Here is a 24,623-nt window from a genome sequence, read left to right as displayed (position 1 = left end):
ACCATTGTATTCCAGCCTGGGACGATGTCCTGAGTCCAGGAGTTCAAGGTTGCAGTGACCTCTGATGGTGCCACTGCACCTTGCCTGGTCTACAGAGCCAGACCTTGTCTCTAAAAAAAAAAAAAGTAATTTAAAAAAAAAGAAATGGGCCGGGCGCGGTGGCTCAAGCCTGTAATCCCAGCACTTTGGGAGGCCGAGGTGGGTGGATCACGAGGTCAAGAGATCGAGACCATCCTGGTCAACATGGGGAAACCCCCTCTCTACTAAAAAATACAAAAAATTAGCTGGGCATGGTGGCGCGTGTCTGTAATCCCAGCTACTCAGGAGGCTGAGGCAGGAGAATTGCCTGAACCCAGGAGGCGGAGGTTGCGGTGAGCCGAGATCATGCCATTGCACTCCAGCCTGGGTAACAAGGGCAAAACTCCGTCTCAAAAAAAAAAAAAAAAAAAAAAAGAAAGAAATGACGAAATGCAGAATCCTGGGCTCCACCACAAACCCACTGAATCAGAATTTGCATTTTAACAAGATTTCTTGGTGATCCGTATGCCTATTAAAGTTTCAGAGGCGTTGTCCTCAGTGATTCAGATGCATGGCTTTGGTCTGAGAAACACCCTAGTTTTCTAGGTATTTAGGGAACTTAAAACAAAAAAAAACACTGACTCCCAGGACCCATCCAAGACCAAAAAATTAGAATCTCTGTGGTTAAAATACCCCACAGTGAAAGATGAACAAAATCACTTTTATTTGTGTCTGTGGAATAGTGTTTCATGTTTTATCTTTGAAGACAAGTATGTCAAAACTTTACTAAAACAAACTCTCTGGCCTTGAGCTTTTCTATTCCAAAAAAGAGGAAGGTGACTGATATGGTCTGAATGTTTGTGTTCCTCCAAAATTATTATGTTAAAATTGGTAACCTAAAGTAAACAACAGAAAGACTGATGCTCCAAAAGTAGTGTTTATTCAAGAATTGCAAGAAATTGCCATTTGAGATATGAATGTTATCGTGTACGATAGGCACAGGCACATTCAAAGGGGTTGGAGGGGACGAGCAGGATGGCTCACGCCTGCAATCCCAGCATTTTGGGAGGCTGAGGTGGGTGGATCGAGACCATCCTGGCAAACATGGTGAAACTTCGTCTCTACTAAAAATACAAAAATTAGCTGGGTGTGGTGGCACATGTCTGTAATCCCAGCTACTCTGGTGGCTGAGGCAGGAGAATCGCCTGAACCCAGGAGGCGGAGGTTGCGGTGAGCGTAGATTGCGCCACTGCACTCCAGCCTGGCAACACGGTGAGACTCTGTCTCAAATAAAAAAAAAATGGTTGGGGCAAGCGGGGAGAAGTCCACATAAACTTCTTTGAAACAAGTACTGTTGATTACAGGAGGCTGTTGCAGGAGTTGGTGTTGCTTATTGTGGAGACACCCACTGTTAGACAAACATCCTTGTACAAGGGGCTTATCTGTAATACTGTGGTTTTGAGGAATTTCTTGAGATAATTTCTGTGACAGGCATATGTGTGTGAGGGCCCATGAACTGGATTAATGCCTTCATAAAAGAGACCCCAGAGACATCTTTACCCCTTCCACCATGTGAGGACTCAGTGGGAAGCTGCCATGTATGAATCAGAAAGAGGCCTTACCAGACACCAAACCTGCCGGTGACTTGACTTGAACTTCCCAGCCTCCAGAGCAGTGAGAAATAAATGGTTATTGTTTATGAGCCATGCAGTGTATGGTATTTTGTTATAGCAGCCCAAATGAACTAAGACATTGCCTTTTTCTTTTTCTTTCTTTCTTTTTTTTTTTTTTTTTTTTTTTTTTTTTTTTTTTTGAGACAGAGTCTCACTCTATCACCAGGCTGGAGTGCAGTGGTGCAATCCTAACTCACTGCAATTTCCATTTTCCGGTTTCAAGCAATTCTCCTGCCTCAGCCTCCTGAGTAGCTGGGACTGCAGGCACACACCACCATGCCTGGCTAATTGTTTGTATTTTTAGTAGAGATGGGGTTTCACCAGGTTGGCCAGGATAGTCTCGATCTCTTGACCTTGTGATCCGTCTGCCTCGGCCTCCCAAAGTGCTGGGATTACAGGTGTGAGCCACCGTGCCTGGCCATTCTTTTTTGTTAAACTAGAATTTTCTCGCCGCCTACAATATGGGCTGTACTGGGCATTATGAAGGACACAGGGATGGGGACTGGACCAGCCTTCTGGAAAGGAGGCACTCTTTCTGTCCCTGAAGGCAAATAGAAGTGGGAAATATACCGATTATGATTGCCGAATTGACCAGAGGCTGTTGAGAACCAATTGCAACGTGCATTTTCTATGCTATGGTAGGTGAGTAGCCCAGTAGAAAGCGGGACAAAACGGGAGGGCAAAAGGAAACTTTGTATTGCTTGGAGTAAACCCGATCACATGATGTCCTTTGATAATAAAGACGCTGTTATTTTCCTACAGTTTCCTGACTATTACGCACTGTTTGTGTATGGGTTTTAGGAGTTGTGGCGATTTTTTTTACACTGCTTCATCCTCGGTCTCCTATTCTTTGTCTCCTTTTGCCTCAGTTTTCCCAGTCCTCGTTCCTTGGGAGTTGAAAAGCTCAAATAATCAAGCAATAACCATGAGGACAGCATTAGGCCCTGTGAAAATAAGGAGCATCCAAATGAGAACGAACAAAGGCTGTTCATTCCCAGTTTCCGATTGGGAATTCACCCTGCAGACCCAGGATGAAGCTGTTAGGGTCGATGGCATAGGCGTGGCTCTCACCATCAGGATCCTTCAGGAAGACCTGGATCTGGCAGGGGGATGGTCTCCAGCAGATAGGAACCAGCCACCATCTCTTGCCTTTGACAGAGATTTAAATACAGGCAGGAAAATGGGAAGGCTTCAGGGACGCCCTGACTGAGGCTGTTGGTGTGGAGAAGTGGCTAGAAGCAGGGCTAACCATGTGATTGGTCTTGGGAGCTTATTTGGTTTTCTTGGTTGGTCTTAAATTGGAAGTGGAATGGGAGTGGGGCGGGGAATTAGAGAATCGAGCAGTTATTGACCAAGTCCTGATGGTTTGGGGTTGATGGATCGTGGGTCAGAATTCTATTGTCGTAGGTGGTGTGGCCACTGTCCATTTGTACATTCAGTCTCTCATCCTCCTCGTGGCAGGGCTGGGATAATTCTATGTTTAAACAAATTTACTTATTTTTATTTTTTAGACACAAGGTCTTGCTCTGTTGCCTGGGCAGGAGTGTAGTGGTGTGATCATAGCTCACTGCAGCTTCAACCTCCAGGACTCAAGCCATCCTTCTGCCTCAGCCTCTTGAGTACCTGAGACTACAAGCACACACCACCACACCCAACTGCTTATTTTTTTATTTTGTAGAGACGGGGTCTTCCTATGATACCCAAGCTGGTCTTGAACTCCTTGGCTTAAGCATTCCTCCTACCTCGGCCTCCCAAAGTACTGGGATTACAGGTGTGAGCTACCGCGTCTGGCTTGGGATAACTCGTCATAAAGCTGGTGAAGACCTGGGACCTACCCAGTAAACAATGGGACAGAGTGGTTCACAGAATGAGTTCTGGAGTAGGCGGCAGAAATGTACAGAGAAGTTTCCCAGAGGAGACTAGCTGGCTGGAAACAGAGCCGTTCCTCCTTTCTTCTTAGAGAGGATGAGGGTGTCACTGTCTTGGACGCCATAGCCCCCCAGACTCAACCAGTCCTGCAGGACTTGGCCTTGGAATTCCAGCTGCTGCTGCTTTTTAGGCAGCCCCTGCTGGTCTTCAATCTGCTCCTTCAGACCCAGGACGAAGCTCTTGGGGTCGATGGCATAGGCGTAGCTCTCACCATCAGGATTCTTCACGAAGACCTGGATTTCGGGGGGGATGGCCTCCAGCAGATAGATGCGAGTGTGGGAGAAGATCCCGTATTTGGCTAAGGAGGATCGACTGCTGAGAAGCTGCCTCTCATCGCCAGGAACCTGGAAGGACAGACGCTGCAGGCCAGAGTAACCCCTGCTCCTCCGGATTTTATCTTTAATCTTCTTTATGGACTCATAAGGGTTCACGATGAGCTTGAAATCGGGGTAACCCCTCTGCTCCACTGTCACATGGATGTCTCGTGCTCTCTGGAAGGAAGAGGGAGAAGGAGAGGTGTTAAGTCCACACTTCTCTGTCTGATGTGCAGACATTCCCTTCATCTGTCCTTACCTTTATGATAGCAGCAGCAGCAGCGGCAAATGTTTAGGGAGTGGTAACCACTTTCAGGTGGTATGCTGGGCATCTTCCATACCCTTAATGCATTGTATTCTCAGAGCATGTCTGTTAGTTGGCTGATTCTACTGTTATCCCCATGTTATTGATGAGGAAACTGGTTGAGCAGGGTTAAGTAATTTACTGAACACCAGTCACAAAGGTAGTAAGGAGCAGGGCAGATTCCAGAGTCTGTGTTCTCACCACCACCAGAGGCTACAGTCCAGGGCCTGAGGGCCCCAGGTGGCTGGAGAGCACCTGGAAAATGCTCATGAGGGTCAGGCCTCTAGCTGATTCTTTCTAGAAAAAATATAAGCCTTGGCTCGGTGAAGAGGCTCATGGCTGCCATCCCAGCAGTTTGGGAGGCCGAGGTGGGCAGATCACTTGAGGTCAGGAGTTTGTGACCAGCCTGGGCAACATAGCAAAACCCATCTCTACCAAAAAAAATGCAAAAATTAGCTAGATATGGTGGCGTGTGCCTGTAGTCCCACCTACTCGGGTGATTGAAATGGGAGACTCGCTTGAACCCAGGAGGTAGAGGTTGCAGTGAGCTGAGATCACACCACTGCACTTCAGCTTGGGCAACAGAGCCAGACTCTATCTCAAAAAAACAAAACAAAAAAACCCAAAAGAACAAAAAAGAAAGAAAGAAGAATTGTAAGTCTGGCATTGCCAAGTTTTCTGATTTGTCGAGATAAAAAATCTTTGCACAATTTTTTGTGTATTTGTTTTGTATTTTTTGAGACAGAGCCTTGCTCTGTTACCCAGGCTGCAGTGTAGCGGCACAGTCTTAGCTCACTGCAGCCCTGACTTTCTAAGCTCAAGCGATCCTCTCACCTCAGCTTCCTGAGTAACTGGGACCACAGGTGCGTGTCACCACATCTAGCTAAGTTTTGTATTTTCGATAGAGACAGGGTTTCACCATGTTGCCTATGCTGGTCTCGAACTCTTGGGCTCAAGGGATCCACCTGCCTCAGCCTCCCCAAATGCTGGGATTACAGGCATGAGCCACCGCCCCCAGCCTACAGTGGTTTTTATATTCAGGAAAAATCCAGAGGCATAGATTTTCCAGCCCATGGGTAGGCCTCCTCATCTGGCTGGTAGGTCGCCGTTTATAACTCTCTGTACCTTACTGGAACCTCTGATTCTGCTTCCGCCTTCTGCTCCAAGTAGGTCAGTCTCCTGTTCCTATAAACATCTTGCTCATCCCAGACTCCCATCCTTGGCCCCTCATCATACTTTGTCCTCTGTTCTGAGTGTCCGTATCTTTCCCTGTCTTTTAGGGCTCACCTCAACCCCTGGCTTCTTTAAGGAATCTTCTCTGGTGACTTCAGTGAACATTTATTCTGCTTCCAGACCCCCAGAGCCTCTGGTTCTGCAGCCTGTTAGCAGTGTGACCTTAGTTAATTAACCTCTCTGAGCCTCAGTTTTCTCTTCTGTAAAATAATAGTGATAATGACGATGATGATGATAATAAAGATAGTGGCAATACTCGGCCTTCTTTTTTTTTTTTCTTTTTTTTTTTTTTGAGACGGAGTTTCACTCTTGTTACCCAGGCTGGAGTGCAATGGCGCGATCTCGGCTCACTGCAACCTCCGCCTCCTGGGTTCAGGCAATTCTCCTGCCTCAGCCTCCTGGGATTATAGGCACGCACCACCATGCCCAGCTAATTTTTTGTATTTTTAGTAGAGACGGGGTTTCACCATGTTGACCAGGTTGGTCTCGATCTCTCGACCTTGTGATCCACCCGCCTCGGCCTCCCAAAGTGCTGGGATTACAGGCTTGAGCCACCGCGCCCGGCCAATACTCGGCCTTCTTACTCTACAGAACCGCACGTGAGGATCAACTGAGATGGACCCTGGACAAGCACGTTGCAAACTAGAAAGTGTGATGTGAATGAAATAGATGATTGTGATCTCTGCCTGTGCCGTGGGTTTCACATTACATAATAATATGACTTCGCGTTTTTGTTTGTTTTTAGAATATCTTGTCTTCTCTGGTAATTCTAGCAGTTTGGTATAAGTTTGTTTCATGGATTTGCTTCCTAGCAACATAGGGTGAGTTCTTTGAAAGTTTGGGTCATGTCTCTTTTTTTTAAAATAGAGTATCCCTCTTGTCACCCAGGCTGAAGTGCAATGGCTTGATCTCAGGTCACTGCAGCCCCTGCCTCCAGGGTTCAAGAGATTCTCCTGCCTCAGCCTCCCGAGTAGCTGGGATTTCAGGTGCCTGCCATCACACCTGGCTAATTTTGTATTTTTTTCAGAAGAGACAGGGTTTTGCCATGTTGGCCAGGCTGATCTAGAACTCCTGACCTCAAGTGATCCGCCTGCTTTGGCCTCCCAAAGTGCTGAAATACAGGTGTGAGCCACCGTGCCCGGCCGAGTCGGGGGCCTGTGTGGTCCCCCAGCCCCCACTCCCACCCCCGTCCCTGAGCTCAGCCCTGGCACAGAGTGGCTGAGTTGACTTGGCTGGACCCAACTGATGCAAAGAATTATCAGGAACACGAAACTGATTCTCCAGTGGGTTACAGGAAAAATAAAGGAAAGGAGAACCAGAACTTGAAGGTCAGAAACCCGAGGCTCTGAGAGCCAAAGAATTTGTCTACGTTGACAGAGCCGGTGGTGGTACGGTGGGGCCTCACACGGTGACTCGGGTTCTGCTCTCCGTCGGCACAGAACTGAATGAGTCAATGCTGCGTACTTATCTGCCATTCTCAGTTTCCAGCCCTTGACTGCCCAGAGAGGAGCCGTTACCTTCACGTTCCAGGTGGGGATGGGGTTCTCCCTGTCATCATAGCAGCAGTCCTGTTTCAGGCACTGGGAGGCCCTCTGAGCGACAATGTCCCATCTGTACCCTTCTGCTACATTGTGGGTGGGGTCAGCAGGATCCAGGATCATAGGCCTGCAACACAGGGAAAGGGTGCCCAGGCTTGTAATGGTTTGGAGCCTTCAAGCCAGAAAAAAAACTTTCTCAGCAATTATTTAGTCCAGTCACTGAGCCACCGCGATGTCCATATCCTGCAGATGTTCAGGAGGGCCCCAATCGCGGCAGAAGAGTAACAGGATGGAGACAATCCTATTTCCAAGAATTCCTGTCTGGGCCAGGCACGGTGGCTCATGCCTGTAATCCCAGCACTTTGGGAGGCAGAGGCGGGAGGATCACTTGAGCTCAGGAGTTCAAGACCAGCCTGGCCAACATGATGAAGCCCCGTCTCTACCAAAAATACAAAAAATTAGCCAGGTGTGGTGGTGCACACCTGTCATTCCAGTTACTCGGGAGGCTGAGACAGGAGAATTTCTTGAACCCAGAGGCGGAGATTGCAGTGAGCCAAGATTGTACCACCACACTCCAGCCTGGGCGACTGAGCGAGACTGTCTCAAAAAAAAAAAAAAAAAAAAAAAAAAGAATGAAAGAAAGAAAAAGAAAAAAGAAAGAAAATAATAATTCCCCTCTGGGAGAATGCCTGGGGTGTTTGCAAGGAATTGTGGGGGAGAATGAGGCTCCAAGAGGCATGCTAGAGGAGTAACAGATGCCCATTCGGGCAGGGGGGGCCTTTACGTTCAGAGCAGGCTTTGCAAGTTTAAGATTAGAGCTGCTGAATTGCTTTGGATGATAGAAACACCACCAGCCGGGCGCGGTGGCTCAAGCCTGTAATCCCAGCACTTTGGGAGGCCGAGGTGGGTGGATCACAAGGTCAAGAGATCGAGACCATCCAGGTCAACATGGTGAAACCCCGTCTCTACTAAAAATACAAAAAATTAGCTGGGCATGGTGGCGCGTGCCTGTAATCCCAGCTACTCAGGAGGCTGAGACAGGAGAATTGCCTGAACCCAGGAGACGGAGGTTGCGGTGAGCCGAGATCGCGCCATTGCACTCCAGCCTGGGCAACAAGAGTGAAACTCCGTCTCAAAAAAAAAAAAAAAAAAAAAAAAAGAAACATCACCAACACCAGCTACTGATACCTATTGAAGCACAAGGCCAAATCCTATGCAAATTAACCTCTTTCAATCCTTACAGCAGCTCTATCAGGTAGGGACGGTTGCTTTCCTTGTTGAGGTTGTCTCATTTTTTACACATCTCCCTAAGTTCTTACAGCCAGTAGATGGGGCTCTTCCCCATTTACCTCCTTGTGGGAAGTAGAAATTTCCCTTTTAAAGTTTCCTTTCTTGTTAAAAAATAAATCATAAGTGTGCTAATGACTCTTTGTTAAGCCCCATCCTTTTTTTTTTTTTAACGACGGGGTTTCACTATGTTGGTCAGGCTGGTCTCGAACTCTCGACCTCAGGTGATCTGCCCACCTTGGCCTCCAAAGTGCTTGGATTATAGGCATGAGCCACCACGCCCAGCCATGTTAAACCCCATCCTATGTAGTTGTTAGACTGCTATGCTTACAGGCACGTAGTACATTCTATGTCCTTTTATTTGAACCAAGATATCTGTGCTGGACATGCTCACAGGCATGTCCCAGCTCTCCAGTGCTTTTACCTGTTTAAAAAAGTTTTGAGTTATTAGCCAGTCGGGTTTTAGTTTAGATTTTAAGGTCTGGTTCCAACCAACGGAGATCAAACACAGCGGTAAGAACAACCCCAAATGCGTAAGGGATAAATTTGTCTGCTTTTCCTTTGCTCACTGCACTCTTGTGGCAAAATAGCTAGTAGCAGTACCCTTCCTGCAGTCCAGGAAGTAAAAATTGCATTGCTAAAAAATCCTTTGTCTCAGTGCTGATTTTCTTTGCAGCACCGAGCATCTATTTCCAACACCGCTCAACAGAGCAGAGTTTGGGCTGCCCCCAAGAGTCTCTCCTTTCTATGAATGTTGAATAAATATTTTAAAGAATATTGGCTTGAAGGGGATCTTGAGCCTGCTTAGTAACTTGGGGTGACTGCAAGCCCGTGATTAAGACCAGCTCTTTGGTCAGGGTGTGGTGGCTCACGCTTGTAATCTCAGCACTTTGTGGGGCTGAGTTGGACAGATCACTTGAGGTCAGGAATTCAAAATGAGCCTGGCCAACATGGCAAAACCCCGTCTCTACAAAAAATACAAAAATTATGCAGGGCATGGTGACAGTTACTTGGGAGGCTGAGGCGGGAGATCGCTTGAACCCAGGAGGTGGTGGCCACAATGAGCCAAGATAGTGCCACGGCACTCCAGCCTAGGTGGTAAAGCAAGACTCTGTCTCCAAAAAAAAAAATCAGCCCTTTGTACTCCAGGGCTTGGGAGGGAGCTGCGATTTTATCTATGTAACAGAATATGATACAGGCTACTGGCATGAACTGGACTTTAGGCTCCAGGCTGGCTCTTCCCAACAGTGACTGCTTCCTGAACAGTCCTGCCTGAAATTGCCAGGCTGGCCTATGGGGTAAGGTCACTGATATAAACTGGCTCATTCTGTTGGCTGGCAGCGACCCAACACGCAGGGCCTGTGTCCTGTGTCCAGCAATCAGACTGGTTCCCTCTAGGGTTTGGACACAGGGATGATGGAGGTCCCTCACTACCTGGGAGGCAGAGGGGAGCAGGACAGGTGTGGAGAGAGAAGCCGAGGCTGAGGGGGAAAGTGCTGACGGGTCATGAGAGAGAGTGACAGAGAGAGGGAGTCTCAGGTCCGGGTGCTTCCCCAGTGTTTCTGGGCATGGTTATCATAAATCCTCTTTTCACGAGCAGACCTGGCTTTTCTTCCTTACAAAAAAGATCCAATACTCACATAACAGAACACTAAAAATTGTGAAGTTGCTTACACAGGCCCACAGCCTCTAACGTAGGGGGTTGCTTAGGTTGGGCATCCCCAGAAGCAGATTCCCAGATAAGGATCTGGCTTGTTTGCAAAGTGATCCTAAGAAGCCTGAATAAAGGAGTGAGGCAGTGAGACAGATAAGGGAAGGCGAACAATAAAGGGTGGATACTGAAGTAATTACTACCGTAATTACTTCAACTGGAGGGACCTTTGGGAAAGAGTATGGAATGGAGCCAGACACGGTGGCTCACGCCTATAATCCCAGCACTTAGGGAGGCTGAGGTGGGTACATGACCTAAGGTCAGGAGTTCAAGACCAGCCTGGCCAACATGGCAAAGTCCCGTCTCTACAAAAATACAAAAATTAGCTAGATGTGGTGGTGGGTGCCTATAATCCCAGCACTCGGGAGCCTGAGGCAGGGGAACCGCCAGAACCCAGGAGGCAGAGGTTGCAGTGAGCCGAGACTGCACCACTGCACTCCAGCCTGGGCGACAGAGGGAGACTCTGTCTCAAAAAAAAAAAAAAAAGATCCATCTTTGGGGCGAGGGAGCTGTGGTGTTTATCCACCAACTCCTACCACCAGTGGAGGGCTGCTTTCAGGGTGGGTCTGTTGGTGCGGGGAAAGCTCAGGCAAAGGGATGCAGGTGGCAGCACTTGGAAGTGGAGCCAACCGTCCCCGGAGAGTAAAGGCCGAGGGAATATGAATGGGACGCAGACAGCACACTCTCCAGTGTGAGTGTTTACGCAGCATCTGCCAGATGCTCCGTATTGTGGATCCTTAACACAGATTTTCTCCAACCCTCGCATCAATACCGTATCGTAGGTACCAGTTTACTCCCACCTTATGGATAAGGGATTGAGGCTCACAGCGGTGGGAGAATGGCTGAGCTGGGATTTCAACCTGAGTCTCCATGATTCTTTCCATTTTCTCATGCTAGCTGCTACAAAGTACTGAAATGGTCGTCGGAGAGCAAGAGGGCCGAGCTAAGGGGGAGGGTGGCTTAGGAAACAAGGAACAGGCTTATACCCACTCCATGGCCCCTCCCGGTGACTTTGATAAGCCACCAACTTGAGATGCCAGCTGCGTTGGCGTGAGATGTCAATGCTCAACACTGGTGGCAACCTTACTGCTTACTACAGCCAGTCCATAACACTCTACGCTACATTTCATCAGCTCCTCTTTCTTTTCCTCTGAGATTTGGTGGGCAAAGAGTGGTCCGGTACCTCTCTTTTTTGAGCTGTTTTCTGACACAATCCTCGATGACTGGATTCTGGAGTGTGTAGTACTTGGTCCAGTAGATACAGATGACTTCATACTCCAGGAGCAGGTCCATCACCGTGGTGAAGCCTTCATCCAACATGAAATTCTCATCTTCCCCAGTACCCATTTCCCAGGCGTAGATGGTTAGTAGTTCGAGAGCGTAGAGAGGGGGTAGATTGGCCTTGGGCGACCTGGCTTTCACATACTGTTGAAAGAGATGGGAAGAAAGAGAGACCCTGAGATTCTGTGTCAGGATGGCATTGGACCAGAAGCTGAGAAATCCAAGTTCTAGACCTGGCTCTGCTGCCTACTGACTATGTGATCTTGGCCAAGTCACCTTCCATCTCTGGACATAGGTTTCACCATTTTAGAATTAAACGGCTGAGTTCGTCCATTGGGCTTCAGTATGTGCTTGACAAATGTAACTCCCGAAATGAAGTTATGAGCAGGTGTCCAAAGGAGTGAGCAGCCTGTGCTCTGTCACAGCATCCTAGCCTAAGCAGTTCCATTGAAATCGATTTTAATGCATTGAGCTGCCAAGAAATGCTTCTTTAAAGAAAGGAAAGGCTTCCTTCGATAGAAGGGAAACATGGTAATAGGCGAGATTCTGTAGTAAAGATTGGAGTTGCCTCTCTAGCAGACATTCTTTCCTTCCCCACTGCACAGAAGCCATGATGTTTGGAAGGGGTCGACCCCCACCCTCAGCTCCAGGATGGGCCATGACTGGCACAGGCCTATCAGCATAAACCTTTCTGCTTGCAAGTGATTGGCTCAAGAGAAGGCATGCCATCTAATTTGGCTCCCTAGAGTAAAGCCTAGTTATTTTGTTCAGTGGTTGAAAGAAGGGAAGTCCTCTTGTGTGTGGATATGAGGGCAGGAACAGCTGTGGCTATTTTGCCACCAAGAGGGAAACAAGCCAGAGGATCAAGTTGACATACAGAGGACTGAGAAGCTGAGAAGATTCCAGAGAAACAGAGCCAGTGCCCTCTCCAAACAGTGCCTGCAGCCCCCTCCCCACTATTTAGGGGTTTTCTTTTTTTTTTTTCTGAGACAGAGTTTCGCTCTTGTTACCCAGGCTGGAGTGCAATGGCGCGATCTCGGCTCACCGCAACCTCCGCCTCCTGGGTTCAGGCAATTCTCCTGCCTCAGGCTCCTGAGTAGCTGGGATTACAGGCACGGACCACCATGCCCAGCTAATTTTTTGTATTTTTAGTAGAGACGGGGTTTCACCATGTTGACCAGGATGGTCTCGATCTCTCGACCTCGTGATCCACCCGCCTCGGCCTCCCAAAGTGCTGGGATTACAGGCTTGAGCCACCGCGCCCGGCCCTATTTAGGGGTTTTCATACATAAGCTGATAATTCCCTATATTGTTTAAGCTAGTTTGAGTTGGTTTTTGTGTTTTTCTCTGACTTACGAAAGAAAGCATCTTAACGGATGCTGGTCACTTCCTGTGTTAAGAATCTCACTGAGGCTCACATCTATAATCCTTGCATTTTGGGAGGCTGAGGCGGGTGGATCATGAGTTCAGGAGTTCGAGACCAGCCTGGCCAACCTGGTGAAACCCTTCTCTACTAAAAATACAAAAATTAGCCAGGCATGGTGGCACATGCCTGTAATCCCAGCTACTTGGGAGGTTGAGGTGGGAGAATTGCTTGAATCTGGGAGGCAGAGGTTACAGTGGGCCAAGGTCACACACTGTACTCCAGCCTGGGTGACAGTAAGATCTTGTCTCAAAAAAAAAAAAAAAAAAAAAAGAATCTCACTGATACATTGATAGAAAGTAAAAATTTTGGTCAAATATTCAGTGGTCTGGTTTGTGGAAGCAAAACTGACATATTTTCCTATGGCCATATAAATATTATATAAATATAAGTATTATATCACATTCCACAGCCAGAGGGAAAAAAACTGTAACACTTTGGCCTTGAAACAAACAAATCAAAAAAAGGATCATCTTGTATAATTCTCACCTCCCAAATAAATGAAAGCTTGGGCCTCCCCTATAGGTCACTGACTCACTAACAAAAACACTTTATCCCTGACTTTAGAAATTCAATTTTAAATTCAAATTTATTTGCAAGTTAATGAATTTGTTTTGTGACTTTTTGCAAATTCATACTTAATACTCAGTTTTGTAAATCATAACTAATAACATTATAATTTTGTTAGGAATTTAAACTTATGGTGGTACAACTTATTTTCTCCAATACTGGTGAAATGTTACATTCTTAAAACTTAGATGATATATAAACTGTAGGATGCCTGTCATCGGTAAGATGTAAACCTTAGTAAATGGATAAAAAAAACCCAGGTCAACATACTTCACCTCCCGGCTCAAGTAATCCTTCAGCCTCAGCCTCTAGAGCAGTTGGGACTACAGGTGCCTGCCACCATGCCCAGCTAATTTTCGTATTTTTGTAGAGACAGGGTTTCACCATGTTGCTCAGGCTGGTCTTGAACCCTTAAGTGATCCGCCTATCTCAGCCTCCTGAAGTGCTGAAATCATGGGCATGAGCTGCGACATCTGGCCACTAATTATTTTTTCTTTAAATCCCTGTTATATTTTATTTTTATTGGCTCAAATCTTTCCTTCTGCTGTCTGATTCCCTGGTAACTCCTCTGTAAGTTTTACATAATAAATGATTTATTTGTATTTATATTTATTTATTTATTTATTTATTTATTTTATTTTATTTTTTGAGATGGAGTTTCGCTCTTGTTACCCAGGCTGGAGTGCAATGGCACGATCTCGGCTCACCGCAACCTCCGCCTTCTGGGTTCAGGCAATTCTCCTGCCTCAGCCTCCTGAGTAGCTGGGATTACAGGCATGCGCCACCAAGCCCAGCTAATTTTTTGCACCTTTAGTAGAGACAGGGTTTCACCATGTTGACAAGGATGGTCTCGATCTCCTGACCTTGTGATCCACCCGCCTCGGCCTCCCAAAGTGCTGGGATTACAGGCTTGAGCCACCGCGCCCAGCTTTTTCTTTTCTTTTCTTTTTTTAAAGACGGGGTTTCACTATGTTGGTCAGGCTGGTCTTGAACTCCCAACCTCAGGTGATCCGCCCGCCTTGGCCTCCAAAGTGCTTGGATTACAGGCATGAGCCACCACGCCCGGTCAATAAATGATTTTTGTCTCTGAGTTTTGTTTTGCAACTGGAGGTTCCATTTATTGTCTTGGGGGAGATTTTTGCTTCTAAAACTGACTGAGCTGTTGCCTGAGAAATGTCCCTAGAAGCTGTTTACACTCACACATGCCCTCTTTTCCACTCCTCGGGTGGAATTAAAGAAATCCTTCCTCCTGTTGGTCCTTAACCTGCTGTGGTTAACGGCCACAGTACCCAGCGATGTTGACACCTGCCAGTGCTAGACTGTAACTGAAGCATTGCAAGAACCGTGGGCTGGGTGTGGTGGCTCATTCCTGTAATCCCAGCATTTGGGGAAGCCAAGGTGGGAGGATCGCTTGAGACCACTTCAAAACCAGGCTGGTCAACACAGTGAGACCCTGTCTCTACAAAAGAAAAATAAAAAAATTAGCCAGGCATGATTGTGCATGCCTCTAGTCCCAGTTACTTAGGGGGCTAAGGTGGGAGGATCACTTGATCCAGGGAGGTGGGGGCTACAGTGAGTGGTGATCGCATCGCTGCACTCCAGCCTGGGCAACGAAGCGAGATCCTGCCTCAAAAAAAAAAAAACAAAAAAAAAACTAGTTTACTGAAATACTGTACGGTACCTGTTTTTCTCCTTCCTTCTCTATTTCCTTCTTCCTCCTCTCCTTCTCCTTTTCCACCGTCTTCACTGAGGGTTTCACTTTAGATTTCAAAAGACTAGCATTCTCTCCCTCTCTACCCACTTCCATTTCCCCTGGGTGCAGTTTCCTGAGAGGACAATCAGGCCCTGTCTTTCCTTCCCACCCTCCTCCCTCTCCCTGCTTGCCCCCGCCTCCCGGCAGCCCCCTCACCTGCTGGTACCAGTGCTTCACCAGGCGCAGGAGGCTCTTTAGCTTAGTTGGTCGATGTTTCACAAAGTTTCTCTGCAGCTCACTGAAGGATGGGGAGAAACTTCCAGGAACACCACAGGCATTGATCAGGCTCACGTAGACCTCAGGGGGTGGCTGGGAGTTGGGAACAGAAGGCCCTGAGGAGTGAGGGAGAGCCTGCTTATTCATTGGAGTTATCCCTCCAGGGACACTTGAGACCTCCTATCTTCAGAAACCAAAGGTTTGCCTTGTCTAATTGTCCTTCTTGTGAAGTTCTTACTTCGGGAACCGACATGGGGCTTTCCATGCATCAGGCCACTCCTGGACGATTGTCCTTCCTGGATGTCCTCAATGTCCTTGTTTTCTTTAATGTCTGTTTTGGATCTCTTTCTGGGTAATCTGTTGGAATCTCTCAATGCTTATAGGGATGCTGGGCATGGTGGCTCAAGCCTGTAGTACCAGCGCTTTGGGAGGCCGAGGCAGGTGGATCACCTGAGGTCAGGAGTTTGAAACTAGCCTGGCCAACATGGTGAAACCCTGTATCTACTAAAAATACAAAAATTAGCTGGGCGTGACATGGTGGCAGGTGCCTGTAATCCCAGCTACTCGGGACGCTGAGGTTGGAGAATTGCTTGAACCCAGGAGATGGAAGTTGCAGTGAGCCGAGATCGTGCCACTGCACTCCAGCCTGGGTGAAAGAACAAGACTCAGTCTCAAAAAAAGAAAGAAAGAAAGAAGAAAATACTCACAGGGAGAAGCAGTTCCATGGTACACATCACTAAGACATCCCAGCACTCCCTTCCTTGCTAAAATCGGATCCTGTCTGATACCTTCTCCAAAAAGCAACTCCATGCAGCAGCCACCACAGCTGATAGGAGCTAGCACATGAGATGAAACCTCTGGGATCTGGGCTTTCAGCACACAGGGTTTACTTCAAATACCCAGGACTCTACCGGAGGGCAAGCACCAGGGGCCAGTGAGCTAGTGCTCCCGGAAGCAGCCCCAGTGGTGGGCCGGTAAGCACTCCAGCATCCCACTTGGCCCCCCATGGAGGCATGCTCTAAAATATGACTGCGAGTTCTCCAAGGACACGAAATCCAGAGAGGTGACTTGCCCACGGATGCACACTGTATTGAATTCCTGCCTTTCCCCTCTCAATTCCATCCTTCCCCACCAGTGCTCCCTGGGATTAACGCCCAAATAAACTGCTTGTCCTCACACCCTTGTCTTCAGATCAGCTTCTAGAAAACGCAGTGACAGACCCCCCACTCCCACTTTTAGCTCCTTCCCCTCACTGGGTGTCAGCGCGTCCTAAATATTCTTTCCCGAGAAAGTCCCTCCCTGAGCACCCTTTCTGTGGTTCTCCAGGCTACTCCATTCTTTTCCTCTTAGCATTGACACCATTTGCAACTACGTATTAATCTGTGCAATTCTTGGGTCAATTTCTGTCTTCCAAGTCGAGCACATGATAGCCAGAGTTGGGTGAATCCTGTGCACTTCAGTAGCCCGGCCCCTAGCCCAGGACGCAGACCGAATGAATGAATGTGGGTGTGTGCACGTGGCTGTGAGTGAAAGGTGACACACTGGGAAGTCTCCTGGGGAGGGCAAGTGTATGAGTCCACTGGGCTTCCCCTCCCCTTACCCAGGGCTCTGTAGGCAGGCACGATGGTGACAGTGATGGGCTCCGCAGCCTCCCAGGTCTGGATGGTGAGGACAAGAGCATCGGGGACTCTCTGCTCCACCCTCAGGTCCTCGAGCCCGAGAGCCAGCAGGTCCTGGGATTGCCTCATGGTTTTCCTTATCAGCCTCAGAACAGCCTGGTGGTGTGTGGCTGCCTCCTGGAAGCTGTGGAAACAGCTCAGAAATGCCACCAGCTCCACCTCTCTTGTGCGCCTGAGAATCGTGCCATTCCCGAAGGAGCCCACCTGCAGAACACAGAGCCCCGTCACCCTGAGGCCAGCTGCAGTGTGCCAGGCACCCCCTGCAGCACTTTACATGCACTCACTGAATGCTCACACCCCCTGAGGGATGGGTAGTGGGTCAGACTAATACCCACACTTCACAGGTCAGAAAACAGATGTCTTGAGGATCTCGAGACACGGGATCGAGACACGGGGTAGCCTGAAAAAGATCCTGCCTCTTTCCTGCTTCTTATCTGGATAAACATTCTGACTCCTACAACCTTCACCCACAAAATGAAAGTAATGGTGGAACATGAGTCACTGAGCTACTGGGAGGATCAGATGAAATAATGTATGCTGGGGTTTGGTGGGGTGCCTGGCACACAGGAAGTTAGCAACACATTGCTCTTTCTCCTCATTAGTCACTTGTTCCAGATCTCACAGTTTGCAGCCCTCAGAGCCCAGCCTCTTTTTTCTGTGTGTGACAGTTCACTCCCATTGCCCAGGCTGGACTGCAGTGGCGCCATCTTGGCTCAAGCAATCCTCCCACCTCAGCCTCTCAAGTAGCTAGGACTACAGGCCTGTGCCCACCTGCCTGGCTAATTTTTGTATTTTTTGTAGAGACAGGGTTTTGCTGTGTTGTCCAGGATTGATCTCCAACTCCTGGACTCAAGAGATTTGCCCCCCTTGGCCTCCCAAAGTGCCCAGCCTCTTATCTATGACACTGCATTGCTTCTGAGACCCAGTCTTCTTATCCACAGAGTAAGGCCAGCTCCAGAGGAATGATAGCGTTCAGTCTGCAGGGTTGTTTGAGAATTCTGGGGGTGGGGGGCCTGAGTAATTTCATGGCACTATAAAGCAAGAGGAAGTTTGCCTAGTGCATTTAAGATCCACAGGCGGTGAAATGGGGCAGCCTGAAAAAGATCTTGACTCTTCCCTGTGTGTGTGTTTTGATTTTGTTTTTTTTGAGACAGAGTTTCGCTCTTGTGCCCAGGCTGGAGTCCAGTGGCATGATCTTGGCTCACCACAACCTCTGCCTCTTGGGTTCAAGAGATTTTCCGGCCTCAGCCTCCTGAGCAGCTGGGATTACAGGCACCTGCCACCACGGCCAGCTAATTTTGTATTTTTAGTAGGGAGGGTGTTTCTCCATGTTGGTCAGGCTGGTCTTGAACTCCTGACCTCAGGTGATCCGCCTGCCTTGACCTCCCAAAGTGCTGGGATTACAGGCAAGAGCCACCGCGCCTGGCCCTCTTCCCTGTTTCTTATCTGGGTAAAACATTCTGATTCTTAAGACCTTCACCTGTAAAATGAAAGTAATGCTGGGACATAAGTCATTGGGCTACTGGGAGGATCGGATGAAATCATGTATGCCAGGGGTTGGGTGGGGTGCCTGGCACGCAGGAAGTCAGCAATACACGTCACTTTCTCCTCATTATCTAGCTGACTTAAGACAATTCCTTCTGCTGTCTTGGGGGTCGGTTTTCCCATCAGTAATGGAAGAGGGTGGAGATGGACGATTTCGAAGGGATTTTTTAATGTTTGGAAATTCTAGACGATCTCTCCAGGCCCTATTGCCTCTGGTATGCAAAGCCCCACAACCGTCTGTTCTCCTCTCCTCATTCTGTGTTGGGAGGTGGACTTGCTAGGGAGGCATCAGACCCACAGTGGGCTACTTTTCCTGGTGGATAGAGTTACTGTACATGAATCAGAATCCAGCTGTTGCCAGATGACACAATACAGGCTGAGCATGCCCTGTGTCTGGGACCCCCGAGAGCCTTGTATACAATTATTCCTTCTAATCTTCACTTCCTGCCCAGGCTCTGTGGCCCACGCCTGTAATTCCAGCACTTTGGGAGGCCTTGGTGGATGGAAGACCTGAGGTCAGGAGTTCGAGACCAGGCTGGCCAACATGGTGAAACCCTTGTCTCTACTAAAAACACAAAAATTAAAAGAAAATTAAACAGAAGGCCGGGCGCGGTGGCTCAAGCCTGTAATCCCAGCACTTTGGGAGACCGAGGTGGGTGGATCACAAGGTCAAGAGATCGAGACCATCCTGGTCAACATGGTGAAACCCCGTCTCTACTAAAAATACAAAAAAAAATTAGCTGGGCATGGTGGTGCGTGCCTGTAATCCCAGCTACTCAGGAGGCTGAGGCAGGAGAATTGCCTGAACCCAGGAGGCGGAGGTTGCGGCGAGCCGAAATCGTGCCATTGCACTCCAGCCTGGGTAACAAGAGCGAAACTCCGTCTCAAAAAAAAAAAAAAAAAGAAAATTAAACAAAAAAAAAATTCTCTGTGATCACCAGCTAAAAGAAAAAATAATAAAATAAAATAAAAATACAAAAATTAGCTGGGTGTGGTGGTGAGTGCCTGTAATACCAGCTACCGGGGAGGCTGAGGCAGGAGAGTTGCTTGAACCCAGGAGGCAGAGGTTGTGGTAAACCAAGACCTCACTGCTGCACTCCAGCCTGGGCGACAGAGTGAGATTCCATCTCAAAAAAACACAACCAGGCCAGGTGTGGTGGCTCAAGCCTGTAATCCCGGCACTTTGGGAGGCCGAGGTGGGTGGATCACGAGGTCAACAGATCGAGACCATCCTGGTCAACATGGTGAAACCCCGTCTCTACTAAAAATCCAAAAAAAAATTAGCTGGGTATGGTGGCGTGTGCCTGTAATCCCAGCTACTCAGGAGGCTGAGACAGGAGAATTGCCTGAACCCAGGAGGCGGAGGTTGTGGTGAGCCGAGATCACGCCATTGCACTCCAGCCTGGGTAACAAGAGCGAAATCTCAAAAAAAAACAAAAACAAAAAAAACCACAACCCCCTCCAAAAAAAACTTCACTTCCCGTATTGAGGTGGGTACTAGAATTCTCTCCAATACACAGATGAGAAAGCTGAGGCAGTGTGGAGTTAATCAGCTTGCCATGGTCTCCCAGCCAGGAGGCAGCAGAGTCAGCAAAAGAGCCAGAACGCAAGTAGTGAGTGTTTCTTCTGCCTCTTTCTTCCTTGTGACCCAAGGCTGTGAGCCAGGCCCTGCTTCCAAGGTACCATGGGCATTCAGACCCAGCACTTCCACCCCATGGGAGAGGGTTGGAGGTGGCACCCGGTGTGTGAATGAAGGACATAACCCCCAAAGCCATGTCTAGACTTTCCTTTCTTTTTTGACAGGGTCTTGCTCTGTCGCCCCGGCTGGAGTCAATGGCACAATCCTCACTCACTGAAGCCTCGGCCTCCTGGGCTTACACAATCCTCCCACCTCAGCTGGAACTGGGTAGCTGAACTATGGGCACGCACTACCATGCCCAGCTAATTTTTTACATTTTTTTGTAGAGTCAGGGGTCTCACCATTTTGCCCAGGCTGGTCTTGAATTCCTGGGCTCAAGCAATCCTCCCACCTTGGCCTCCCAAAGTGCTGGGATTACAGGTGCGATCCACCGAGCCTGGCCTGGACTTCCCTTTCTGCCTTTCCCACTGGTAAGATCCAGGCAGAGAGAAAAGAACACATTCAGAACAGGCTTCCTAATTTACTTCGGTTTTAAACCTATTTAAGCGCAATTCATTTGAAGCATTCCCTTATGTGGAGCCCCTCTGCTCACTAGATTTTCACGGGGTGGGGAAAGGGAGGATTTAGACTTTAAATAATATATATTATTTCTCATTAGTCATGGCTCTCTGGGGATTGCTACCATTTAGTGGTTTCAGCGGGAGAAGTGGCTATGATGTACAGGAAGGTAAATGGCATTTCCTGCCGTGAAAACTCATTCTCGGCCGGGCTCAGTGGCTTATGCCTGTAATCCCAGCGCTTTGGGAGGCTGAGATGGTTGGATCACTTGAGGTCAGGAGTTCAAGACCAGCCTGGCCAACATGGTGAAACACTGTCTCTACAAAAAATACGAAGATTAGCCGGGCGTGGTGGCACACTCCTGCAATACCAGCTACTCGAGAAGCTGAGAGAGGAGAATCAATCTCTTGAACCCCGGAGGTGGAGGTTGCAGTGAGCCAAGAGTGCGCCACTGTAATCCAGGCTGGGCAACAGAGTAGGATTCTGTCTCAAAAACAAATAAGTAAAAACAAAAACAAAAAAACTCATTCTTGTAGCATCCTTGTCTTACCAGACACTCCTTATTCCTTCCAGTTTATTCTCAGGGTTGTTGGGGAGGGGGTGGTCTGGGAGGGTCTGCCGGAGTCAGACTTGTGTCCCAGGCCCGGAAGAAAGCTTGGCAGGAATTAGAATGATGCTTCTGTTTCTGAGCATTTATCACACACCAGTCACTCAGCCTGCATCGCACCACTGGCCTGGTGAGGGACAGATGAGGATGATGATGCCCCAATCACAGATGAGAAGATTGCGGCTTTGAGAAATAAGAGTGGTAAGCAAAGCCACACAGCTGGTACAGGAAGAAGCGAAGAGTCTGTCTGATATCACAATCTGTGCTTTCTCACTTATAAATTGGATGGCCTCAGGCTTCATATGCTGGGGATAGCTGCGAAGAACAGACAGGGGGCCTGTCTAGGTCCCTCTGTGAGCTGGTTGCCCTCAGAGAGAGAACTTGATCACTGGGCTGGGAGTCAGGAGTCTTAATTCTAGTCTTGCCTTTGCCACCAACTTGCTGTGTGATCTTGGGATATCTCTCACCCTCTCTGTGCCTCAGTTTACTTAATATTTAAGTGAGAGATTGGTGAGACTGTCTGATCCTCCAAAGCCTTTCTAGCACTGACCCTTTTGAATTTGATCCTAGCTAGCACAGGAGATGGCAGGAAACAGCTGGAGGAAGGGATTGGAGAAAAATCTCAGTGAGGGGGGGTTTGGATCCCTTGAGTCAAGTTCAAATCCCAGCTTCAACACTAATGTGTGACCTTGGGCAAATCACCTCATTTCTCTGAGCCTCCATTTAAAAAATCATTTTACTGGCCAGGTGTGGCGGCTCACACCTGTAATCCCAGCACTTTGGGAGGCTGAGGTGGGCATATTCTTGAGCCCAGAAGTTTGAGACCAGCATGGGCAACATTGGTGAAACCCTGTCTCTACAAAAAAATACAAAAATTAGCTGAGCATGGTGGTGCAAGCCTGTAGCCCCAAGCTACTTGGGAGGCTAAGGTGAGAGGATCACCTAAGCCCAGGGAGGTGGAGTCTGCAGTGAGCCATTATTGTGCCACGGCACTACAGCCTGGGTGACAGAGTGAGACCCTATCGCTAAAAAAATAATGCCATTTTATTATAAAAAGTTAAAACATATAGAAAAATAGATGATACAACTAACACTCATATACCCAACTAGTTGATTCGACAAGTCTCAATTTCTGACTACATTTGCTTAATCTAAGCCACATTAAAGTAAATTACAGATACCAAGGAACTTTGTCCCTGAATATGTCAGTGTCCAAACAAAAGAGAACTTTCTCCTGGATAACCGCACAACCACTGTTACGCCTAACAAAAATCAACAAATTTCCTACATCACATATATATACTCCCTGATATCTAGGCCATATGGAAATTTCCTCGTTGTTCTCAAACTGTATTTTACAGATCGTTCATTCACACCAGGAACCAACTAAGGACCTTGCTTTGTATTAGTTCTGAGCCTCCATTTTGCTAATCTGTAAAGAAGAGTACCTATCTCAGGTCAGGCACCACGGCTCACGCCCGTAATCCCAGCACTTTGGGAGGCTGAGGCAGGTGGATTGCCTGAGGTCAGGAGTTCAAGATCAGCCTGACCAACATGGAGAAACCCTGTCTCAGTAAAAATACAAAATTAGCCAGGCATGGTGGCGCATGCCTGTAATCCTAGCTACTCGGGAGGCTTCTCTTGAACCCGGGAGACGGAGGTTGCAGTGAGCCGAGATCACACCATTGCATTCTACCCTGGGCAACAAGAGTGAAACTCCATCTCAAAACAAAAACAAACCACCCCCCAACAAAAAAACCAGTATTACCTATCTCACAGGTTGCAAGAATTAGAGAGTGTATATTAAAAGTTTCGGCTAGTGAGGCCCCAAATGTGAGCTATTATTATTAGACTCATTCTGCTGAAGGTAGTGGTGCAGTGGGGTGTAGATAGCTAGGTGGGGTGGGGTGTCCTGAGATGTCATCAGCATGGGCGAGGGATCAGGATGACAGGGGTCTCCAGCATCCTCAGGGATGTGGACTCTGCTAGTGGGTTTTGTCCTGCGTGGAGGACTGGAGGAGCCCAGTCTTACCTTGATCACCTTCGGCACCCGCACATCCTGGTCCAGCCCATGCTCCCCCTGGAAATGCTCCTGCCTCAGAAACTGCTCCACAGTCCGCACAGTGTCCAGCACCTCTTCCTTCCACTCCCGGTGGGGCTGCAGCCACTGAGCCACGAAGGAGTCCAGCCTGGAGGCTGGTGTGGCATACAGCTCCTGTGTCAGTGCCATCTCTGTACCCAGAGTACCAGCGCTGGGCAGATATATAGCCAGACACCTACCCAGCTCCCTGGCACACAACCCCTTTGTTAAGGCGGCTCCTCCTCAGTTGCCCTCCAGTGCTCCGTGGGATGAATGACCCTAGCAGATAGGAAACCAGGTGTAATGGGCTGACTCAGGGTCCCCTTTCTTGGAGACTACCTCACTGTGTAGAGGCACAGGAGGATGCTGGGCTGAGGTGGGAATGTCTGGGGCCACCTTAAAAAACCTGTCATCTAGTCTATCTCTCTGCTGTCAGTTTCGATTCTCAGCTTTTAGAATTTCCCTTTTATGACGTTTGGAAACTGAAATTGGATAGTGTTTGACCCTCGAGGAGGCAATTTGCCCAATAGGTTGAAGTAGGATGGTTGTTAGTCAATTCAACGGCTAAAATCTGTCTAAGGAAATCAAGGCAAATAGTAAAAAATGAAAAAACAAGAACAAGAGGAAATTGAGGCTCGGGAACAGCAGAGACATGCTCATGTTCAGGTGAAAGAGTTAGAATCTGGAGTCTGAGAGAACAGATTGGGAGTTCTAGTCTGCCCCGTGCCCGACTCTAGCCTCTCTAATCCCTCACACTCACTATTCCTAAAGTGGGTTTAACAGGTGTTGTGACCCACGCACTGAACCAAGTTCATGCACTGAGCCAAGAAGAAGAAATAAGACGAGGTTCCCGTTCCAAGGGGGCTCCCAGAGCGGCGTGGGAGACAGCTAAGTAAAGAGACTCCAAGGCCTGGCGCAGTGGCTCACGCCTGTAAGCCAGCACTTTGGGAGGCTGAGCCAGGCAGATCACCTGAGGGCGAGAGTTCGAGACCAGCCTGACCAACATGGAGAAACCCAGTCTCTACTACAAATACAAAATTAGCCGGCGTGGTGGCACATGCCTGTAATCCTAACTACTCGGGAGGTTGAGGCAGGAGAATCGCTTGAACTTGGGAGATGGAGGTTTTGGTGAGCTGAGACGGCACCATTGCACTCCAGACTGGGCAAGAAGAGCAAAACTTCGTCTCAGAAAAAAAAAAGAGAGACTCCAGAAGTCCACTGCAATGTGTGTTAAGTAGGAAAAAACCATAAAAACTCGGTGGGAA

General features: G+C 48.3%; 1 protein-coding gene across 1 annotated transcript; it reads right to left on the bottom strand.

Moving 5' to 3' along the window:
- Window positions 1–936: 936 nt before the first annotated feature.
- On the bottom strand, window positions 937–23,550 carry OASL (2'-5'-oligoadenylate synthetase like). Its single transcript, XM_003932172.4, has 6 exons — window positions 23,311–23,550; window positions 16,851–17,133; window positions 15,191–15,366; window positions 11,191–11,432; window positions 6,989–7,136; window positions 937–4,111 (listed from the first exon to the last, which is right to left on the bottom strand). Exons 1-6 carry the CDS (start codon window positions 23,506–23,508, stop codon window positions 3,611–3,613), a joined length of 1,548 nt encoding a protein of 515 aa, XP_003932221.1. The 5' UTR covers window positions 23,509–23,550; the 3' UTR covers window positions 937–3,610.
- Window positions 23,551–24,623: the final 1,073 nt, after the last annotated feature.

The sequence above is a fragment of the Saimiri boliviensis genome, chromosome 7 (assembly GCF_048565385.1).
Source record: "Saimiri boliviensis isolate mSaiBol1 chromosome 7, mSaiBol1.pri, whole genome shotgun sequence".
Taxonomy (NCBI): Eukaryota; Metazoa; Chordata; class Mammalia; order Primates; family Cebidae; genus Saimiri; species Saimiri boliviensis.
The sequence above is the reverse complement of the archived record's forward strand: the minus strand, read 5'-3'. Positions and strand labels throughout refer to the sequence as shown.

Bases quoted from the DNA above. Each gene is read 5' to 3' on its own strand.
- OASL (XM_003932172.4), bottom strand. From the start codon at position 23,508: ATGGCACTGACACAGGAGCTGTATGCCACACCAGCCTCCAGGCTGGAC. The intron at 17,134-23,310 runs GTAAGACTGGGC...TGTGTTCTGCAG, and splicing joins GGGTGCCGAAGGTGATCAAG to GTGGGCTCCTTCGGGAATGG. The intron at 7,137-11,190 runs GTACCGGACCAC...CCTGTGTTGCAG, and splicing joins AAACAGCTCAAAAAAGAGAG to GCCTATGATCCTGGATCCTG.